A 24075-nucleotide genomic window follows, 5' to 3' on the forward strand; every position below is an offset into this window, starting at 1 on the left:
GCATTCTTACCTGCTTATCTAATGTGTGCAAGTGTTGTGCATATGCCTGTTTACGTATTGACATCAAAAGCAGAGAATAATTTGATTATTTTAAATGTTGTGTCACATTTTTCTTGCGTTGTCTGAGTTTTTGAATAAGCTGATTTTTGGATGTCATCAGCGTATTAGTATGCATGTAAAACACTCAATATGAACTCAACACTTTCTAAATGTTAACATTTGAAAACTTGTTATAAAAATATGCAGCAAAATGGAGCTTTGCTCTTAGGTTTATTTATTTTAGAAGGCAGTGCTTTTGCCAGTAGGGCCAATTGACCTGTGGTGCTCTGTGGCTGTGCAGGACTGACTCTTTGAACTTGTTGTTCAGACAGCCCTGCTCCAGGGGCTGGTAAGGAAGTAAGGAGGGTGCTCTGGGGAAAATTGGCCAAAACCCGAGGGGATGGACCTTCCAGACCCTGAGGTACATGACACTACACAGCCACAATCTGGTTTTAAAACACACACCGTACCACCAGATTAAGATAGGCGGTGGTGGCTGGTCAGCAGAGCAAACTAAGTGCATGAAAACACCTTTACGACAAGTATAAACACTCAAAACGTATTTTAGCCTTTTTTAAGATTCACGCATTTAAGTTCATAACACAATTCCATCAAATTGAATTGTGTAAAGTTAAATCAAACTAAATTAATAAAACTTTAAGTTTTTAAATTGTACTTTATTAAAGATTACTCAAATTAATTTGATGGAAATTTGTTGTGAAATAAAAATGCATAAATCTTTAAAAAAAAATTAAAATTATTGAGTAAAGGTTGAATGTGTGATCCAATGAACACGTTTCACAGATACGTCACTAATTACAACAAAATTCATAATGTGTATCTCCACTTACACAATCATATCAAGAACCATCCAGTGATTACTCTAAGTCACACAAGCCTTAAAGTGACAGTTCACCCAAAAATGAAAATTCTCTCATCATTTAGTCACCCTCATGCCATCCCAGATGTGTATGACTTTCTTTCTTCTGCTGAACATAAATGAAGATTTTTTGAAGAATATCTCAGCTCTGTAGGTCCATACAATGCAAGTGAATCAGGCCTCCAAAAAGGAGATAAAGTCAGTGGTACAGTTGGTTTTGGGTGAGAACAGACCAAAATATAACTTCTTTTTCACTGTACATCTTGCTATTGCAGTCTCTAGGCACGATCATGATTTCAAGTTCGATTACACTTCCTAGTGCTTGACGCATGTGCAGCACTAGATGGTGCTATAGAAAGTGTAATCCAGCTTGAAATCATGATCACCAAGAAGACCGCTGTCAAGATATACAGTAAAAAAAAGGAGTTATATTTTGGTCTGTTCTCACCCAAAACCAACTGGCTCACTTCAGAAGACATTGATTAAACCACTGGAGTCTTATGGATTACTTTTACGCTGCCTTTATGTGCTTTTAGGAGCTTTTGGAGTTTGGTCACCATTCACTTGCATTGTATGGACCTACATAGCTGAGATATTCCTCTATAAATCTTCATTTGTGTTCAGCTGAAGAAAGAAAGCCATACACATCAGGGATGGCATGAGGGTGAGTAAATGATAAGAGAATTTTCATTTTTGGGTGAACTGTCCCTTTCAGTACACATAACACAGTAACAATTCTTGGTTAATTTTGAGTCGAATAAATGATGTGCAGTTCAAAAAATGTTTTACTAAAAAGAACCGGCTCATAGGATTCTTTTGTTCAGGAAAAGGATTATACTGGTCATGTTGTATGTTTCGCACTGTAGATTCAAACGAACCGGCTCATGAGAGTCATTTGTTCGGGAATCATGCTACACTGGTCATGCTGTATGTTTTCTGCTTTAGATTCAAAAAGGCCGGCTCATAAGAGTCATCTGTTTGGGAATCGGACTACACTGGTCACACTGTATATTTTGCGCAGCTGACTTAATAGCAGTTACAATGAGTGGTTTCCCAAAAAACACTGTCAAGAGTAGTTTAGTATGGTATCCTGTCTGCACCATTAATGGAACTGAAAGTTATGAAAGTCATTATCCCATCCAACCCCAACTCACCCTACCTTCCAACTTATACTGTACAAAAAATGCAACCTGCAGTCAAAAGTTTAAATTAATTCCTTTTAATTCAATAATATGTATTGAATGAACAAAATGTATTGACATTTTTACACATTATGTTAGGATAACAGTGCTACCACTGGCATGCTGTATCTGGTACTTTCCAGTGTGGTCTGGTGGTGGTTGGGAGGAAGGAGGCGGCAGACATGATGTTCAGAGGACAGTGATTGGCCCTCTTCACCAGTTCCAGAAGAACATGCGGCTGCCATGCTTGGATGGCTGGAGCTCAGCCTCTATGGGAGGGTTGGGCTCAGGTCTTGGTCTTGAATGGTAGGGGTTTTCAGGCAGGGGCCGAGTTGTGGCCACCTTGGTCACCTGTGGGAGAGGGTCAATGAATGAAAACTTCCTTCCAACATCAATTAAGTCTAGTGGAAAAAATAAGTTATTAAAATAGGTTGACCCACTTTGGACAGGTCTCCTAATGCAGGCCTTTCCCAGCCCAGTTTCTCCAGCACGCAGTTATCAAATTCCTTCTGCTGCTTGCGACAGTGACGCAGCTCAGCCAGGTTAGAGTAATCCAGACAGGTCCAGTACTCTGTGAAGGACTCAGCACAGTTTCCTTTTATCTGCCTGCAGAAGAACAACATTTTAGCATATCACCATTAGGTTAGTGTGTAACTTCTGTTTAAGAACAGATGGGAGGAACTCTCTGGCTTTTCGTTTCATATTTACCTTGGTATCTTTTGTTATTCTGTTCCATGGATATAATATTTAAATTGTGCATAAATTAGTTGGTCCCTATGGCAAGTACAAGTTTTCACTACTCAACTATCCTTACATTTGCTCCTTGTAAGCATTACTGACAGACACCTGTCACACTGCAGTTACGTGACAAAATGAAAATAACGTATACAAGGTAGCTGCACATTAGAGTAAATAAGATACTATAACTGTTCATTTCAAGCATTAGGAGTCTTTTATTTGTTAAGTTACAGCAACTGATGGCACAGCACAGAGCCTTTTTTCAAAGTACCTGAAGAAGTTAACTGCACATTCATTAACTTTCCTCCCTTCATTCAGACACTTTCTGGGGTCCTTCTCCTCCCAGCGGCACAGCATGAACTCTTTGTTGGCCTTGTCACACTGAGAGCCATAATGATGAGCAGCAGCCTTCAGTACAGCTGATGATACATTAACCTGCACAGACACAGTGTGACAGCACAGTCATACTCACACAGAAAGCACATATACAGTTGAAGTCAAGAAGTTTACATACACCTTAGCCAAATACATTTAAACTCAGTTTTTCACAATTCCTGACATTTAATTGTAGAAAACATTCCCTGTCTTAGGTCAGTTAGGATCACTACTTTATTTTAAGAATGTGAAGTGTCAGAATAATAGTAGAGAGAATTATTTATTTCAGCTTTTATTACTTTCATCACATTCCCAGTGGGTCAGAAGTTTACATACACTTTGTTAGTATTTGGTAGCATTGCATTTAAATTGTTTAACTTGGGTCAAACGTTTTGGGTAGCCTTCCACAAGCTTCTCACAATAAGTTGCTGGAATTTTGGCCCATTCCTCCAGACAGAACTGGTGTAACTGAGTCAGGTTTGTAGGCCTCCTTGCTCGCACATGCTTTTTCAGTTCTGCCCACAAATTGTCTATCGGATTGAGATCAGGGCTTTGTGATGGCCACTCCAATACCTTGACTTTGTTGTCCTTAAGCCATTTTCCCACAACTTTGGAGGTATGCTTGGGGTCATTGTCCATTTGGAAGACCCATTTCTGACCGAGCTTTAATTTCCTGTCTGATGTCTTGAGATTTTGCTTAAATATATCCACATAATATTCCTTCCTCATGATGCCATCTATTTTGTGAAGTGCACCAGTCCCTCCTGCAGCAAAGCAACCCCACAACATGATGCTCCCACCCCCATGTTTCATGGTTGTGATGGTGTTCTTCGGCTTGCAGCCTCACCCTTTTTCCTCCAACTATAACGATGGTCATTATGGCCAAACAGTTCAATTTTTGTTTCATTAGACCAGAGGACATGTCTCCAAAAAGTAAGATCTTTGTCCCCATGTGCACTTGCAAACTGTAGTCTGGCTTTTTATGGTGGTTTTGGAGCATTGGCTTCTTCCTTGCTGAGCAGCGATACAAGACTCGTTTTACTGTGGATATAGATACTTGCCTACCTTGTCCTTTGCTGTTGTTCTGGGATTGATTTGCACTTTTCGCACCAAACTACGTTCATCTCTAGGAGACAGAATGCATCTCCTTCCTGAGCGGTATGATGGCTGCATGATCCCATGTTGTTTATACTTGCGTACTATTGTTTGTACAGATGAACGTGGTATCTTCAGGCATTTGGAAATTGCTCCCAAGGAAGAACCAGACTTGTGGAGTTCCAAAAAAAAATTTTCTTGGCTGATTTCTTTAGATTTTCCAATGATGTCAAGCAAAGAGGAACTGAGTTTGAAGCTAGGCCTTAAAATACATCCACAGGTACACCTCAATTCAGTACACCTCCTATCAGAAGCTAATTGGCTAATTGCCTAAAGGCTTGACATCATTTTCTGGAATTTTCCAAGCTGCTTAAAGGCACAGTTAACTTATTAGCTATTAGCTAAAACAAGCCAAGCACAGTTCACAAACCAGTTTTCCAATGCTTTCAAATCGCTACTGATTTTCTTGAGCTTAACCCTTGTGCGACCTTCGGGACATTTTTGTCTTTTTCATTTTTGTTTTTTCTATCATTTTGGCTGTTAATGCCAACAGCATAAATTTAGCCAAAGGTGTGTATTTTTTGGGGAATTTTGATATTTCAACCTCAATTCCTATAATACATCTATAATACACTGTGTACACAAAGTAGTACACAAACTGTAGTTACACTTAGGATCTTCAGGACAAAAATGTCCCCATTGAAATCCATTAAAACAGCAATATTTGATCCCTGTGCCATTAAAGCATAAAAGTGTGAATTCTATGATATTATGCTTTCATTCCGGAGCCCTGGCTTCAAAATTTACATTTTTTATATTTTCCACCAGATGGTGCCATTGTTCTCAAGTTTAGTCTATGGAGCAAATACATGCTTTTTCCCTATTTTCTGTTTGCTGTATTATAGAGCACTGCATGCCAATTGAATAAATGATGCAGCTAAAATTGTGTGGGTGTGTTGTATGGATTTTAAATTGAGTTTTGTATGTGTGTATTGAGAAATGTGTGTGTGTGTGTGTGTGTGTGTGTGTGTGTGTGTGTGTGTGTGAAAAAAACAACAGTGGCATTATATAAACAAACAAAAGAATGAATATTTGGTAGTTATGATCAGGACTGATGTTTGTTAAAAAAAATAAAAAATAACTAATTGAAAGTGGAAAATAATATTAATATATAATATTATTATGGCAGTTTTTGACGCGAACATTTTTGTCCTCTAAGGACCTCTGAGTAACTTTTTTAAATTGACGCACAAGGGTTAAGTAACCTGCATAGTTGTACGCATTTAATGTTTAAAATAACTGTACTGGTTAGCAGTCGTGACTCCAGCAGCTTCAGACTCTCGCTTGGTTATTTTTCCACATTTTCAGACGTACCTCTTCGACGTTTAGCTCCTGCGAAGTCGGAACCTCAACCACACCGGGCATGGTGCGACTTTTAGTGCACAAAAACTAACCAAAATGAGTCTGACAGTTCACACCACAATACAATTCAAGGTCCCCGTCGACAGCAGGACGAGGCCGGACGGAGAAGGGCAGTTTACTGCGCATGCGCGGTGACTTTCGGGCGCCTCTCGATGACGTCATACGTGTGGAAACTGGAGAATCTTTTACACCATCTTGGATCTAAACGAACTGTAAACGTGAAAACACAACTTTATTTCGATTATTTTTACCTGCAGAATGATTTAATAGTTCTGAGGTGATTAAAAAGTATTTCTATACAAAAAAATGAGTAATGTACACGAACGCCACTATCTTAGAGGATGTTTTTACATTAAATATAGCTTCTCGGTTGTGTTTCCATGGAAACAGCGTTATGCTGTTGCTTCGATGCTGATCAACATGGAGTTTATGGGTAGCAGTTATAATGGAGACTACAAGAATATCAGGTCAATCAAATTACTGTAATGACATTTACATGTTTTATCATTTGAATCTACTTATATTATGTATAACCACTATACTTGCAATATGTTTTACTGTAGTTTATACAAATGATTGAATTGAGAATGCCTTTTAAATTCCAGTAATATTCCTGAATTGAGGTAGCAGGATGCAGAATTGTAGAATAAAAGTGGAATTCAAGTCAAATGAATTTATCAACTGCTGTGAACAGAAAAACCTTCATATTACAGAGAAAAAAAATCTGATACACATGTTCATTATTAGTACACAATTTTTCCAATTTTAATGTCAGTATTTATTATAACATTATGTGGTGGACATTTTGTGGTACTGTATGTCAACATTTTGATGGCTGTGTTAATAGTTAATACGCCTATAATATATCAGTTGTGGGAAAAATGTACACTACACTTTAGTGATTAAAAAGGCATATTTATTTAAAATTAATTATGTCATTATTAATGTTATGCATCGCTTGTGCTGGACTAAAAGGGAGCTTAATTCTTGAATTCTGAATTTTGCCCGACCCTGTTTTTCCTCTTGTATATAAAGTGTAAATGATTTGTAGCCAAAAAAAGAAAAGAAAAGAAAACAGACTAAATTGTGCAGAGAGGTAAGTATGACCGTTTGCTTTTTAATCTTATTTCTTCTCATTTTATCCTATCTTATGTTGCTCTTCAAAGGATGGAGGGAATGGGAGAGTACACATTCCCCACTCAGACCAGATATGTCGGAGAGATGAAAGACGGCATGTTCCATGGAAAAGGAGTGCTACACTTTCCCACTGGAAGCAAATATGAGGGAACTTGGGAGAAAGGAATATCCAAACAGGTATTTACCCCCTTTATGATGTTAAAACTGCAGGCATGGCTGTCCAACGACAATGACTTAGCATAAGGCCACTTATTTCAGGGTTCCCACGCGTCCTGGAAAATCTGGAATTTTGCAATGCAGTTTTTCAGTCATGGAAAAGTCTTGGAAAATAAAAAAATACCTAAATGTCCTGGAAAATAATAATTTTTTCTGGAAAAAGTTTAAGCATAATAAACCTGTTTGACTGTGTGGCTGACATGTTTTTTTGTTACATGTACAAAAACATGGTAACGATCTGGACTAGGGATAGGTGTCTAATACATAAACATATAGTTTTGTCACAGTCAACGGCTGCAGAATGTGAAACAACGTTAACGGACATGAACGAAGCCCTGTACCGCACATTGTCTGCTCATCTGCTGTCATCTCTGTTTTGCTCCAATGAATATACTTCATGACCTCTTGTTTATTTTTGCTTAAAGGGATAGTTAACCCAAAAATTTCAATCATGAGTCTCATGGAATAATTTATAAGACTTCTGAATTATACTTTTGCGCTCTTTTAAACTTAAAGAGGTGCTCACCATAAATTGCCATTGTATGACATCATTGAGCACAATTTTTTTTTACAATTTCCCTTTGTGTTAAGAAAAAGAAAGAAAGTCATATACGGTTATAACAACACAGGTGTGAGTAAACAATGACTGAATTTTCATTTTTGGGTGAACTAATCCTTTAAATAGTACACCCGTTGGGCAAATAAAATGTCCTATAAAATTGTCCCTTGAAAAAGGGGGAATCCTGTTAGTTAGGCATGATTCCATCCTAATGTACCTGGTATAGAAGAAACATAGACGTACAGGATAAAGTACCGTCAGATAGTCAATACCGCAAAATAAACACAGACAGTGTGATCTGGTCTTGTATCAACTTGAAGGGGTTTATTTTGTGATAATGACCGGCTTTACTGTGCATTATCTCACTTATTACACTGATACTTACGAATTAAATATATAAATGGAGATGAAATATTGTCTTAAGATGAAATGATTGTAATGTGTGAGAAAAAAAGAAAGCATAGGGTCACAAGCACAGTTATGTCAGAAACTGGTCGCCTACAACGCTCAATCATCTAGTTTAGCAGTTGAATGATTGACCAATCAGAATCAAATATTCATTAGACCCATGTAATAAGTTACCATAATGCTACACCCCAAAGCAAAATCAAAGCAGGAGAAAGTGTCAACCAAGTGAAGCTTGAAAGGTAGTTCAGTCATGTGGACTAAATTTTTGTTGTTGTTGCACATAGGGAAAGTACACATTTTCTGATGGCCTAGAGTATAGAGAGACTGACTGGGATTACTGCGATGGCAACGATAGGCGGTTCTACTCTGAGAGGTGTAATGGCTTGAAACCAGCAGGTATGGTCTTTGGTCATTTATAGGTTAGCAACATGATGATTCTCTAAAAATTTCAGAATGAAAAGCAAGTATCATTTCTTGAATAGGAGAATCCCAGTTAACTGACCAAGACCCCCCACGGGTCATCCCTGATGGCTGCTATGACAGCGGTGATGGCTTTTATGATCCCAACACCAGAGTCATCAAAGACTATGATGGCAAGTTTCTCAGGAACACAGGTATGAGAATAAATCATGCAATCCCATATTGTGCGAGTTTTAAAGGAATAGTGTGTGTGTTACCAATAATAACCCAAGGAACCCCAACCATCAATTTCCTACACAGTGATTTCCATGAAATCACAATATATTTCTTAATCCAGTCCTTATCTCAGTCCATGAACTGCTGCAGTACTTTTAAGCAAACATTTTGCATTGGTCGTGCCACCTGGAACACATAAGGACACAAGAGAATTATAGTGGCATAAATGGATTAGCTAAATGCGTGTAGATAGTATAGCGAACTATAGGACTGAAGACTGAACAGTGAGATTGTAAGATAACTCATCTGTAGGTCTTTTCTCCCAGCCAGACATGCCTCTGTGCTGTAGTCATTTGAATTGTTTTCAAGGAAAATGTAAAACACATTTTCCAGTGCCCAGCGTGGGATCTCTGATTTGAGGTAAATCCAGTATGTCAGCCTTATAGATAGGAATTCCAGTCCCTGTGCCAGAATCTCCTATCAGCAAAATGCGGAGCAACGCCAACAAATAAAGAAGGTTGTGGAATTAATACCCACTGTGTTCCTTAAATTCACTTATTGATTGCGTGTATATGATGTACACTCACATGTGTGCATTTGTCGACCCTATCTGTCTATGAAATTGTCTGCACAAGTCCATCACGCAAATAAACAGGATTCCCTGATGTTCCATGCCTTAGATATACAAATATATAAGACACAGCATCCCTTTTCTATCTGCTTCCAATATCCAGGTATCTGTATTTAGAAGGTTGCTTGGGAATTTCTTGACAGCATATTGTATTTTCCAGTATTGTGAGACACAAAATTCGGTAAACAATGTCTAGAGCAACTGTACGCAACATGATCTGCAGCCCCACCTTTCTTCACAGTCTGATTTTGAGCATGCTTGTCCATTTCATATATCTACAGTTACTTTAACAGAGAAAGACAGTTACATCCTGAACAGATATCAGAAGTTAGTATGGAGAAACGTCTGTGAGGCAGAGCTCATAACAGCTCTGTTATTTAAGAGTTATTTGAAAGCTGTTTATTGATATTGTAAAGGGACTGAGTCTGTGTGTGGTAAAGGACTAGTAGCAAAATGGTGATGCTAATAAAGTTTGTCTTTGGGTTGGTTTTCTTTCTTCCTTTTGTGTCAACATCAGGCCCACATGGAAAGCTCAGCAGATTTCCGCAGAATTGGAACGCCTGTCATTCACAAAGTTCTACACAATCCCTGCCCCTTGAGTTTTCGTTTTATTATATATTTTGTCTAATATGATTATGCTTTGAACCTCCAATAACAGTGTAGTACTATCAGCACAGTTTAAATCCATTCCACAGATATCCCCTTAAAATCAGCACAGAAAATGTGAAAAGTCTATCTGGATATCTATATATTGGACAGGTTTTTGTGTTCCTTTATGTTCGTTCACATTTCCATGTGTCAGTCATTGCATGGCTCTATTCAGGTTTAGCAAATACCCCAACCAGACTATCACATTGGCTGATAACCAGGCTCACATGGCAGATCAACAGAAGTGTTAGCTCTCCCTTAATGGTTGACCACTACTTTCCAGCAAAGGTAGTTGAGAGTGACATCCAGTGCACTAGGCCATGAAAAATATCATGAAAATAATAGCTTACAATAGGGCTGTCGTGATTATGAAATTTGGCTGACGATTAATTGTCAAACAAATAACTGCAATTATGAAGATTGTCTGTTTTAGGGCTTTCACAATACATTGTCATACAAATTGTCATACTTCTTAAGATTTTAATTTATTCCTATTTAACTCGTAGTCATATATACTGTAACATAACAGGGATATATGATTTCCTTCAAGGCTTTTAAAACTTGAAAAATATTGCACAGGGGTAGAATGATATGAAAATTTTTATTTTAAATATCAAAATATCAGAATCAGAATCAGCTTTATTGTCAAGTATGCTTACACATACAAGGAATTTGTCTTGGTGACAGGAGCTTCCAGTGTACAACAATACAATAACAATACAAAAACAGCAGCAAGACATAGAGAATAATAAAAAATAAAAATAATTATACACATGCGTTCATACAGACACACACATACATACATACACACATACACATTCGTAGTCAATCTAATACAAATCTAATACAAATCAAATATTTCTGAAAATTCAGAAATATTTCCAAATATTTAAAATATGTCTCTTTTTGGTCAGCTTTAGTCTTGGTCCATTTTACATTTACCCTGTTGTTTTTAGAACCCAGCCAACCTGAATAGATAATATAATATAATATAATATAATAAATTATCCAATAGTAAAATATTTCTATCCTAAATTTTTCACTTTCACATTATATTTTAAGGTTCTCATTGAACCTACGAGCCCTTTTTTCACATGAAGGAAGACTTTCACTATTAAACGTAGCTGTGAGTTCTACTGTCATTTTTTTACGATGTGACTTTTAGAGATCTCTGTTTTAGAGATCTCCGATTACGATCATTCAAGATTTTTTTCAACCACATTTCTTCCACGAAGCTGACGGTTCACCACTATCCTTTCCTTGATGCAGGCCAATAATTTGCCCCTTCTGAAACACAGTAACATCTTTTCCACGACCACGGGATATGTCTTCCGACATGGTTGTTTAAGAAATGAGAAGCTACACACTGCATCAGTTAGGGTTAAAAGAATTGTTGCCAGCTGAAACATATTAATCAGTACAATAATGATCCAATAAAGGCTCTTAAGTATCTGCTTATTTAAATCCAAACAGCGGCTTTTTTTTTTTTGTCCAGGCAGTGTATTTCTTCGTTCTATCATCTCCACAGAAATGGAGTAAGCGGGCGCCTCCTCCTCTTTGTCACTGCGTGTCATTAACAGTGCGTGTATGAACCCACAATGACCAAGAACATTTGCCATTATGGCAAAGTGAAACCGGAGCGCTTTGCATTCATTACCAAAATCCTTGCTTATATTTTCATGGGAGTTTGGCGCGAAACTCCACAGAAAGCATGTGCATCAGAGTGCTTCAGAAGCGGTTGATCTTCATGCACTCTTCAGGAACTGCTCTGAGTGCATTTTGCGGTGCAAATCAGTGAGACCGGTTAAGTTCATTTGGAGTGCTTACCTCACATAATGCAGTAACACCAGAAAATGAAACACAAATGCGTGCCGTTCATGGCAGTTTAAATTCCCTTATTTATCCGTTATGTGATTGGAATTTGAAGTACACAATAATCAAAGTTATCTCAAATAATCAGACGATAGGCCTAATGTCAACTCTTACATTGGAGCATATTATAAAGGGAATGTGGTGCATCCTATAGATTTATTTTTATAGTCTAGAGTTCATGGTAAATTTGACAAAATGGGTGTGAAGATAGAATTTATTGTCGGTAGCTTCCCTCCAGGATGAGGGATCACAGAGGCCACCGACATTTAAGAGGCGAATGAAGAGGAACCACGTTCCCTGCAAGAGGATGTTTTCAGGAGGAGGAGGAAAGAGGGACAAGTCCAACTACAGATGTGGGGCAGAGAAACAGTAGGATCCAGGAGGCAGGGATGACAGGGGGTGGCAAGCCCAGGCAGCAGCTGCCCAGGCTGGACAGGAAGGCCTGCGGAAATGCCCAGGCTGTAGGCCAACTCTGGAGAGCACAAGAAAAGCAGATGGTAGGAAGCACTGAATAATCTCTATGCATTGGTCATTTGAAGCAGGCAGGGTGGTTTATTGCAAGCAGTAGTTGCCCACATACCATGTAGGACTGTCCCTTTGGGATGGCCACAAGGCTGACTGGGTCTCCTGCATGTGCCCTGTCTGCCCCAGTCTGCCAGCTTCCACTTGTCTTCGTCCTCAATCCAAGCAGTGCAGTAAATGTACTGTATACTCTGTGCATAAGCCCTACAACTTTTGTTACTTAAAAAATACATACAGTAGTCAGGGGAGCATTAACTTACGGGCTTACTTGGGCTGAAGCCCAGGGGCCCACAACTCCCAGGGGGGCCCTTTTCGCGGCATCCTCCACCCCATTATCCCCTGTCGATGTTTGCGGGAGGAAAGCATCTTAATGTGCTCAGCGGGAGACGCTGTTGGAAACACTTGAGACGGTGTGCAACTGTGAAAGCTATTCGTGTAAGGCATGTTCATAGTATGAATTCCATTGGACAACTGGCAAGGGGGGCAACAGTTAGCCCATGTGCCCGAGATACCTTAATGCGTCTCTGAGAGTAGTTAGTGGTGCTTGCTACGGAAAGCTTTACCAGTACTATTGCTCCTCCTTAAGCAAAGTATTATTTTGTTTACTGTGTCCGCTAGCATATGTGTACACCTGAATGCTCTAGCCTTTCAAGTATCTTCCATTTCACACTCCATTTGACATAAGTGGTTTAGACTTTCCATTGAATTTCAGCAAATCTACGTCATGGGTGTTCTCGATATTATTCATGAGAAGGCGTGGCCTTTACCCTTTGACAAGTGAGTCAGTCAGTTGAGAGAGTTGATAGTACTGTGAGGCTTTCATTAAAAGGCAACACCTTTTTAATATTCGAGTAATATAATTTATATGAGTGTTATAAGATATGCGATGATATGCGGGGTCTTTGATTGGGACTCGTTAGAGACGTGGTTTACATTGATTGTCCCAGACACAAACGCCATTCATCCATCCATGATCCATCCAACCATCCATCCCTAATGTAATTGTGTAAACCGATCTAAGCACTTATATTTGTAAATCATCGTCTTGGAATAATTCTCAAAAGTTATTAAAGTTTTCAATAGAGAGTACATGGCTTGGCATTTATTTGCGTATTAAATTACAGATATAAATTACCAGTGTGAGTGATGTATTGTGAGCTTACAAAACATTGTATAATTTATTTGTACATTCTGTTACGAGCAATTGTGAGAATCTTTGATGCTGTTAACTGCATTATTAACCCTTATGTTGTCTTCCGGTCATTTTGAACCGAAGAGGATTTTCTTTTGCCTGAAAATGCTAGTTTATGTTATCCTATTGGACTAAAACTTTCTGACTTTGTTCACACAGGGTAACTAAATATCTCCCCCAAAATTGCTTTTTTATTTTTTGTAATTTTGTGTGTGTTTTTTTCACTATGTTACACTTTTGGTATTCCTGGTCATAAATGACCGGCCTGTTAAAAATTGCTTATAAATCCCTCATTGTGCTATATTATCACCAAAAATTGGATTCGATCTTTTTGTCAACTCATTTTCTTTCAATTAGGACAGGTTTTGTATTTCTGTTTGGAACTTATTGATCATAAACCTCACTGACCTGATCTTATGCACCTCAGTTTTTGAGTGAAAAAAAGCATTATTTGTGGATAATTTTGGCAATATTATAGCTACATTATGTAACTTTTGGCCTTCTAGCTGTTAAAAAATAAAACTGTATGCGTCTTACGGAAGAACATTGTTTTGGTTGTGCTTCGGCTCTGCTCCTCTATGTGGATGAATGTGGTTCAAGGCACCGGTGTACACACGGATACAGGACATCATATCTGAGTGAATGGACAAATAAACAAAGAAAGAAAAGAAAATATGGATATCTGAAAACATGTCATCTGAGCAGGTAAGTGCCATATCTTATGCTGTTGTTTTGACTTAATGGAAGCATTGATGTTTTGAAATAAATGACATTACAAAAGTTCGTTAACATTAGACTGATTGCTAGTCTGATAAGGTTAAACGCTGTAAAGCTTTTATAACTGCAGGATATTCTGGCCAAATAGACCACGGTAGTAACTAATTTATAGATTGTCATTATACCAACCAGTGGTCAACATAATTTCAAGACTTGACAAGCCTAGGACTAAAGGATTTATTTGTATAAATGATTGCCGTTATAAAGAAAAATACACACGTGTGCTAGCAAGTGAAAAGTTCTGCACCGATTACAGTATAATTATTGTATTTCACTACACACAGATGTGTGTGTGGTTACACAACTATACATAAACCATATCAATAAAATATCTTATCTGTTGAGTAAGAAAAAAGCCATCTTTGGGTCGCTTTTAAATCCTTTCATATCTCGGAGTTTTTGCCACCTCTGAAAAGCCAAGCCGATGTTGATTCGGGTTTTATTACGAGCTCTGTCGCTTTCCCTTTTTGCTTGTAGACTTTGCTCTGTTCAGGGTTTCTTTGTTTTTACAACCGGTGATTCTCTGGAGGTTTGCCGTTTTGAATGATCCATGGTCATTTTTTCTCGTTCGTTGTGACAACAAACTTTCAGTTCAGCTACTCCCACACACGTGCTACAGAAGCCAGATCTCATTTTCTCTGTGCATGGTTATGACGTCAACACAGGCAAATGATGTATGTATGCAATTTTCCGCTAAATCCGTCCCGACAGCTCTAAAATATTTATAATATAATATCATTATTATAGGTTTATCAAAGTGTATTCTGGTAAAGACATGGTTTGGATGATGGATTTTTGTTGCGCTCTCTCATTAATAACAATTTGCTATTTTTTAACAATTTTTTTTTACATAGTATAGCTTTAAATCAAATATGAAAACATTCTGTATTATTTATCACACTAGAGTGCTTTAATGTTTAACCTGAAAGTTTGTTTTGAAATGCTTTTATTTTGTACAAAATGGCATAAAGTCACACTTGTGGTGTTCCCGGTCAAATATGAACAACCATTGAAAATGAATGAGGGAGATCAAAAATAAAAGAAAAATTGAGTGTTCAGGAGCATGTTCATCCATTAGATGAGCACATATGTGCATGTGTGCTTGCAAACATAAAGGCTTCGAACCTGTGCACGCGCACATACACACACATACACGCATACACAAACACGTGCACATGTACATGCACAAACTCTGAGTATTACATGCTTTCTTTACCACAGAGATGAACTTTATCCTACCCTGAACTGCATCCGATATTATTACACTCTCTCTCTCTCTCTCTCTCTCTCTCTCTCTCTCTCTCTTGTAGTACATGCTTTTTCACAGAGGATTTTTATCCCACCCTGAACTTTATTCAACATCTATTTATCCATTCAACATTAACACAGACACACACACACACACCTGAACTTTCTTTGCCCCACAGTGACCCCTCTCCAATAGAATCTTTCTTTCATGATATTTCTTTCATCACACCTTCCAGACAAAATATTACGACCATGTGTTTTGGAATTTTCATGCTCTCACAAAGATCAATAGCCGCTTTTCCACTATCGGGCCAGTGCAAGGCAGGGCTATCGATTGGCCTGCCTGGGCCAAAAGCTGGTGCCAACATTACACACCTTGCCCATTTCACAAGCAAAAGGGGAGGTCAAGCTGAGGTATCATGTTATCTAATTATCTAGAATATCATGTTTATATCGATGTAAACATTAGCTAGCTAGCAAAATAAATTAACGATAACAACTCATCGAATGTAACTGCCATGATGTCCCGAGTGGTCTCTCCACTAACAGCAGGACAGTGTCCCAGCACACCTTCTATGAATGTTCACCGAACCATGGAAAGTAATTTTTTGGACAATGCTTTGTCTATTGTGCATTTTAACGGATTTGTACTGTGCCCGCATTTTTTAATTTATTTTTTGCCGAATCTGTACTGTTGTGCGCTGGATACATATCCTGACGAGTTTGGCGAAACTCCGCCTTTGACATTGTACCCGCCTCAATCCCTGGTTGGCCTTGTTTGGCCCAAGGGTAATCGGCAGTCAAAAGGCCAGTGGCCATTGGCCCAGAGAAAGCCCAGAGGAGGCACGATGAAGCCCCGGAAGTGATGGTGGGAACACAACTGGCCCTGGCAGGCACTAGCATGCCCTCATTTGGCCCGATAGTGGAAATGTGGCTAATGTTTACTAATAAAAAGAAGCTTTCCCATAGCTAAGCTATATAATGCCTCATAGGTCCTTGCTCATCATAAACTTTGTGGCAGCACAATGGCCAAGCGGTTCTCTGTGCATGAGGCTCTTGATCACATCCTAGATCATGATACTAGACCACTTGCCCTTGTTCATTTCAAAATAAAAATCTTGTGTTTTGTGATCTTCCCCATTCATTTTTGATGGCCAGTCATTTTTGACCACAAGTGTAACTTTATGCCATTTTTTTACTAAATAAAAGTGCTTCAAAACAAACTTCCATGTTAAACATTAAAACAAACTACTGTGTACTTTTTAAAGCATAGATGTTTCTTATGGTATTTAATTTAATCAAAATAACCCTTAAAGAATGCTATTTTTCAAGGGGTCCTGGGTAGCTCAGCGAGTAAAGATGCTGACTACCACCCCTGGAGTCACAAATTCAAATCCAGGACGTGCTGAGTGACTCCAGCCAGGTCCCCTAAGCAACCAAATTGGCCCGGTTGCTAGGAAGGGTAGAGTCACATGGGATAACCTCCACGTGGTCGCTATAATGTGGTTCTCGCTCTCGGTGGGGCGCATGGTGAGTTGTGCGTGGATGCCGTGGAGAATAGCGTGAAGCCTCCACACGCGCTATGTCTCCACGGTAACGCGCTCAACAAGCCACGTGATAAGATACATGGATTGACGTCTCAGACGCAGAGGCAACTGAGATTCTTCCTCCGCCACCCACTACGCCACCACGAGGACTTAGAGCGCATTGGGAATTGGGCATTCCAAATTGGGGAGAAAAGAAAAAAAAAGGGCCTATGATCAGTAAGTTCCAAAAAGAAATACAAAACCTGGCCTGATTGAAAGAAAACAAGTTGACAAAAAGGTCTAATCCAATATTTGGTGATAATATAGCATAATGACAGATTTATAAGCAATTTTAATATGCTGGTCATTTTTGACCAGGAACACCACAGGTGTGACTTTGTGCAATTATTTACTAAATAAAAGTGTTTCGAAACATACTTCCTGTTTAAACATTAAAGCACACTAGTGTGATATATAGTACTGCATGTTTTCATATTTTATTTAATATTGCTAAAATTATCTACAAAATTATGCTTTTTTTCACTCATAAATTAGGTGCATAGGCTCAGGTCAATGAGGCCTATGATCAATAAGTTCCAAACAAAAATACAAAACCTGCCCTAATTGAAAGAAAACGAGTTGACAAAACGATTTAATAAAATTTTTGGTGATAATGTAGCATAATGAGAGATTTATACACAAATTTTAATAGGCCAATCATTTTTGACTGGGAAGACCACAAGTGTGACTTTGTGCAATTATTTACTAAATAAAAGCATTTCTAAACAAACTTCCTGGTTAAACATTAAGGCACACTAGTGTGATAAAAAGTACAGAAGGTTTTCATATTTTCCACAAATGATGCTTTTTTTCACTCAAAAACCGAGGTGCATAAGCTCAGGTCAATGAGGCCTATGATCAATAAGATCCAAAAATAAATACAAAACATGTGCTAATTGAAAGAAAACAAGTTGACAAAAAGATGTAATCCAATTTTTGGTGATAATATAGCATAATGAGAGATTTATAAGCAATTTTTTAATCTGCTGGTCATTTATGACCAGGAAGACCAAATTAGGTAAAAAATTTGAAGACAGCACAATGGTTAAAATAAAACTGAGTGACTGGATCAGACAGTTGTTGGGTTCAATTCCCATTCTCCCCTCACTCCACTACTGATCATGCCCACTTTGAGTGCATCATTTAAATATTCATTTAAATTATAAGACGATTCCTCTGGTTCCTTCCTTACTGGATAAGCTTTAAAAAGTGATCAGGGGGCGTCATCAAAGCCCATCATTACACAGAGTGTTTGTAATATGCCTTTCCTAGAGAGAGAATTAGAGACTTTACAAACTACATAGTGTGCATCAAATTGTAGTAATCTACCTGGAGCTAAGCAAGCAGTGGGAGGCAGGTTTTTTTTTTTATGATGGGCAAGGAAATCCTGTTTACAGACAGTTTTAAATACTGAAACACAATATAAATGAGCAAGGGAGGTTTATAGACTCCATTTGTAATTAAATTTAACTGACTTTTGTCAAGATGCACTAATGGATAGACAACATTTATTATTATAAAAAAAATATTTCTATCTTGATATTTACATTTACGGAAGAATATGTGAGTGGTTCTTGCCCGTGGAAAACTAATTTAGGGTATTCTGGGAGGTTGCCATGGTGTTGCTATGCAGTATGTTCGCTAAGCTGTTTTGTGTTGTTTTTAGTGCAATGCAATTTGGTGGGTAGGATGTTCAGGGTGGTCTCTATATATGATTCTGGTCCCTCGATTCTCGAGTCTAGTCACTCCTTCAATACAAGTCTATTTGTAACGATGGGCTGCTGGCAATGACGATGATGATGAAATGAAGAACCCAAGTGCAAATTTATTAATAAATGTGAAATCCCAAAACCATAAATCCAAACATGAACAAAACATAAACATGGACTTGACTTTAACTTGACTTGACTTGACTAAACATGACATGAACAATCCAACCAAAGTTACATTCAACAATACCTGACAAAGCACAATGGGAAAACATGAGGGCTTAAATACATGGACATGGGAGAACACATGACAAAGATAACCAATGAACAACAGAACTGATAACAAGACAATAAACCAATGAAAACAAGACATATGGACCTTGAGGGAAAACAGGACATCACCTGACTAGGGACACATGACATGAAAAACATGAATCAGCAAAATACACATGACATATCCCCCCCACTAAGGGGCGGCTCCTGACACATGAACAAACACATAAAACATGACATAATTTCAAAGTTCTGTAGGGAGCTGGGGGGGGGGGGGGTCTTGAGGCATGGCTTAGAATAGCATGGCGTGGGGCGTGGCCTGACGAAACAGGGCATGGGGCATGGGACCAGGGCAGAGTCAATGGAAGGTGGGGCCCTGAGAGGCTCGAGGGGCGGAGCCGTGGAAGGTGGGGCTGTGAGAGACTTGAAGAGTGGAGCCATGGAAGGTAACCGGAGATTAGCCGAAGACTCGAAGGGCCAGGGTGGAGCCGATGGCAGGGAGGACCAAGGAGGTGCTGGAGGCTCGGAGGAGCAAGGCGGAGCTGGGGGATCGGAAGACTGAGGCGGAGCCGGAGGGACTGAGGACCAAGGCGGAGCAGTAGGGAAGGAGGTCCTCGGTGGAGCTGATGGATCAAAGGGACGAGGATCGGAGAGCCAAGGTGGAGCCAGGTGACCAACAGACCAAGGAGGAGCTGGAGGGACAAGGGACCCCGGCAAAGCCGACAGGCTGAAGAACCACAGTGGAGCCAAGGGAGCGCAGAGCTGAGGCAATGTCGATGGACTGACAGGCCAAGGCAGAGTCCAGGGTTCAGAGGGTCCAGGCAGGGTCGGAGGGTTGAAAGTTCCCCTTGCCTGCTCAGGAGAACTAAGGATGGGTACAAGGGCGGGAACCATCTACAGGTCCAACTGCTCAGATGTGGCCATGACATGGCGTGGAACAGACTCAGGCGTGGCTGTGACATAACATGGAGCAGGCTCAGGCGTGGCTGTGACGTGGCATGGAGCAGGCTCAGGCGTGGCTGTGATGTGGCATGAAGCAGGCTCAGGCGTGGCTGTGACGTGGCATGGAGCAGGCTGAGGCATTGCTGTGACATGGCATGGAACAGGCTGAGGCGTTGCTGTGACATGGCATGGAGCAGGATGAGGCATTGGGACAAAAGATGGCACTAGCTCAGCAACCATGATGAGGAACTCTGGCTTGGCGGCCATGACATGGAACTCTGGCTTGGCGGCCATGACATGAAACGCTGGCTCGGCGGCCATGATGTGGAACTCTGGCTCGGCATCCGCCTCCCCAACAGTGAACGTGGAACCATTAATCGGCAGGGTGAGGTCGAAATATTGAGCCAGGCTGTGGGTACTCTGACCGCCTGGCATCAGCAAAGAGATAGACTCATTCAGTCCAAATTGGCTACGTGAAATACTTGGGTTAGGGGTTTAGAACAAACAAAAGTGAAAGAGCAATAGTAAATAAGCAAGAAGAGAAAACATGGTGTTGTCCATTTAATTTTTTATGGAATTTGAGTATTATTATGCTTTTTAAACAATACCACACATGTCCTCATTTGGGACAGAATCCCTATTGCCATACTATTTGCAGCCATTTCCTGCTTCTGTGATTATTGCTCTTTTGAAACTAGCTAATCATCAGTACATTAAAATAAGCACCTCCCATCGTCAATGAAAACAGCCCAAGCCTGACCCACCGAGTCTCTATTTTGAGGTAACATCAGACCTTTTCAGTAGATGATATTCAACCTGGTGAGGACCCACACACCTAACACCTCAAGCCTTTCTACTCCATTGTAGGAATCACCAAGGATAGGCAGAGATCCTGAAGCCATTAATGGGAAGTGTGGCTCTGTTTGGAAGGAAACACTTTTCCTTTTGATTGTATTTTAGGGATTAAGATAAACACCTTCTAACAAGGTGACATTACTGCTTCCCTCCTTCTGACTCCTGGGCTTTGATGGTGGGAGAATGTATATCAAATTTATTAGACCACCTGAATGAGAGTTTATGTGAGCCAGAGGAAAAGATAATCAACTAAACAAATGACTAAACTAGACTATTACTGGAAACAGAGTCTCTATTTCTATTTTTAGCACAATATACAGGCAGCAAAGAAAGAATGCTGGGAACGTAAAAACGAAACTACTTGCCCAAACTACTTTTCCTTATCAGCAAAAAAAAAAAAAAAAAAAATAGAAATAAATAAAAAGGAAATAAATAAGCGGGAAAAAACGAATTAACCAATAAGCCACGACTTTAGTCATTCATCGTTTTTATGTTTTTTATACACACAAAGAGCAAAATTTAATATTTAGCCAATTTCTAGGTTCTACATTTCTATGACGGTTTTAGGATTTTGTTAATTTCCATGACTTTTTCAGAGCTGTAATAACATTTTTACACAATTTACTGGTATTCCCAGGACCTCAATGAATAATTGGCCCACAGATGTCCTGAAAAAACCCTTTGTCTCATAGAGCCCATGAGAATGGATTGTGCAAGAGAGCAACTTGTGGCCTGTCGACAGATATCCATGTTGATTGGCTAGCATGAATAAGCCTTTAGATACATTTTGTTGTTATATCTGTGTTTCAGATAAGAAAGCAATGGTTATCCACACTGATATCGGTGTAGGCCTGTAGGCACAGTATACTGAAAAGTGTATTGGTTTTGTAAGCTACTATTGATCTATTCTGGATGTACAGACTAACCTATTACTCAGTTATATTTTAAGCACTGTTGTCATTTAAATTGCATGTCAAAATTAAGAATTTGTAAGCCCCTTTAGCCCCTGACAACTGATCTGTTGTATCTATTTGTACTGATTTGATTTAAGTGACACGTGCTCTGAAATAGCTTTGTATTAGCCTATGAATTTAACAAGTACATGAATGCCAGGCAAACAATAAGTCCTGAGGTGGTAATTTAGTGCAAATATGAACGTGTGAATTTGATTCATACCATTACTGTTTCCCAAAACGTAATTGTAGACCAACCCTGTCCATCAGCCATTGGTTGGAGCACCCACGGAGGTATTAATTGGTTTAAAATAGTGATGAAATGTTTCTCTCGAGTGTGACCTCCATGTGGAGAGCATGAGGTGGGAGAGACAGAATGAAGTGAGATGTTAGCATGCAGCTGTCGCAGAATAGAGCGGTCGCGTGCTGGAAATGTCTCAATTGCCACGCGCGGGAGCCAGGTAGAAGTGGCGGGAGGCGCATGGAGAGGCCGTTTAGGGCCATCGCGTGCAATTACCGACAATCAGAGGAGAGCTTAAGACCTGTTCTCAACAATGGGCCCAGTTCGCCATGTACATGGGGGTGAGCGCTCAAGTGCGTGCAGCTGCGTGCTCACATTCAGCACCAGCAGCAGAACTACCTCTCGCTCCGCAATTAGCAACTCCTTTCAGTTTTAACCATTTAAAAAAAGCTGTATATTATCCACTGTTTTTGGTTGTGGAATCATCTCTGGGAAGGAAAGGAAAAAAGGGAGTGATTGATTGTCGCGTGAAGTAGGCTGCCGAGAGCGAATTTTCATAATTGTTGTCTTAATCCTCCACGTAAAAAATGTAAATTGCCTTTAACGCATATGAATGAGTTTGACACATGCCTTTTGGAGCTTGATTTTTACAAAACAATCAAAAGAAGAAGAGAATATGACACATTTACTGTGTATGCATTAATCTTTTTGGTTTTAATATAATGCCATAAAGCATTTTTTTCACTAATCAAAATAAATGAAATATATATTATCTCCCATTGTAGATGACCAAGAACATGAGTGGATTGTGCGTACCTGCAGGAAGAGCTGGGATGAGTTCATTGGCCACTATCCAAGAACCAGCACACTAGAGGAGACGTGAGAATACTGACACACAAAGAAAGCCATTGCAAATTGGTGTAATATGAATTGCATATCTTTGTGACATTCATTCATTTTTGAAAATGTGTTGTGAAAATAAAACTAAGATCACATTACATTTTGAACTCAAAAATGTTAATATAAAAAATGTAATAGGCTATAGTTAAAAATGAGGACACTAAGGTGATTTTATTTGGCTTGTTTCAAAGGGAGAGAATGCAAATATCCCTACAGTGACAACCGTTAGATTGAAACCCACAGACATTAGACTTTATAAATGTATTATGGATTTATGGAACCTTATGGAAAACTAAAACACAAGTACTGTATGTCTTAAGTCACATAAGCCTATTCATTTATAAAGCATTTTTAAATTCTTAATAAACTAAACTGTTTTAATAATAAACTACATTCCTTACAAAAAACAAACAAAAAACATACAAATATTTTAGAATTTATTTGGTAATATTTTAAAAAAATATTTTGGTAAAAAGTGATATAGTAAATGTTATATATATATATATATATATATATATATATATATATATATATATATATATATATATATATATATATATATATATATATATATATATCCAGTACTGTGCAAAATTTTAGGCACTTGTGAAAAATGTTGCATAGTGAGGATGTCTTCAAAATTAATGACATAAATAGATTTCATTTATCACTTAATGTCATACAAAGTCCAGTCAACATAAAAAAGATAAATCAATATTCAGTGTGACCACCTTTGCCTTTAAAACAGCACCAATTCTCCTAGGTACACCTGGACACAGTTTTTCTTGGTTGTTGGCAGATAGGATGTTCCAAGCTTCTTGGAGAATTCACCACAGTTCTTCTATCTATTTAGGCTGTCTCAGTTGCTTCTGTCTCTTTATGTAATCTCAGACTGACTCAATGTTAAGTGGGGGGCTTTGTGGGGGCCATGACATCTGTTGCAGGGCTCCCTGTTCTTCTATTCTAATCATTTCTATTTGCATAAGTAATGTTTGGGAGTCTAACATTTATATTTCCTATTGACACACTAAAGCTGAAGA

At 38.9% G+C, this 24075-nt stretch overlaps 2 protein-coding genes across 2 annotated transcripts; one reads left to right on the forward strand and one right to left on the reverse strand.

The window, feature by feature from the left end:
- Positions 1–2122: 2122 nt before the first annotated feature.
- Positions 2123–5851, reverse strand: ndufa8 (NADH:ubiquinone oxidoreductase subunit A8). Its single transcript, XM_051685447.1, has 4 exons — positions 5683–5851; positions 3110–3273; positions 2541–2706; positions 2123–2451 (listed from the first exon to the last, which is right to left on the reverse strand). Exons 1-4 carry the CDS (start codon positions 5731–5733, stop codon positions 2314–2316), a joined length of 519 nt encoding a protein of 172 aa, XP_051541407.1. The 5' UTR covers positions 5734–5851; the 3' UTR covers positions 2123–2313.
- Positions 5852–6012: 161 nt separating this feature from the next.
- morn5 (MORN repeat containing 5) lies at positions 6013–23418 on the forward strand. Its single transcript, XM_051685439.1, has 5 exons — positions 6013–6197; positions 6897–7044; positions 8335–8446; positions 8533–8664; positions 22921–23418. Exons 1-5 carry the CDS (start codon positions 6037–6039, stop codon positions 23016–23018), a joined length of 651 nt encoding a protein of 216 aa, XP_051541399.1. The 5' UTR covers positions 6013–6036; the 3' UTR covers positions 23019–23418.
- Positions 23419–24075: the final 657 nt, after the last annotated feature.

The sequence above is a fragment of the Myxocyprinus asiaticus genome, chromosome 43 (genome assembly GCF_019703515.2).
Source record: "Myxocyprinus asiaticus isolate MX2 ecotype Aquarium Trade chromosome 43, UBuf_Myxa_2, whole genome shotgun sequence".
Lineage (NCBI taxonomy): Eukaryota > Metazoa > Chordata > Actinopteri > Cypriniformes > Catostomidae > Myxocyprinus > Myxocyprinus asiaticus.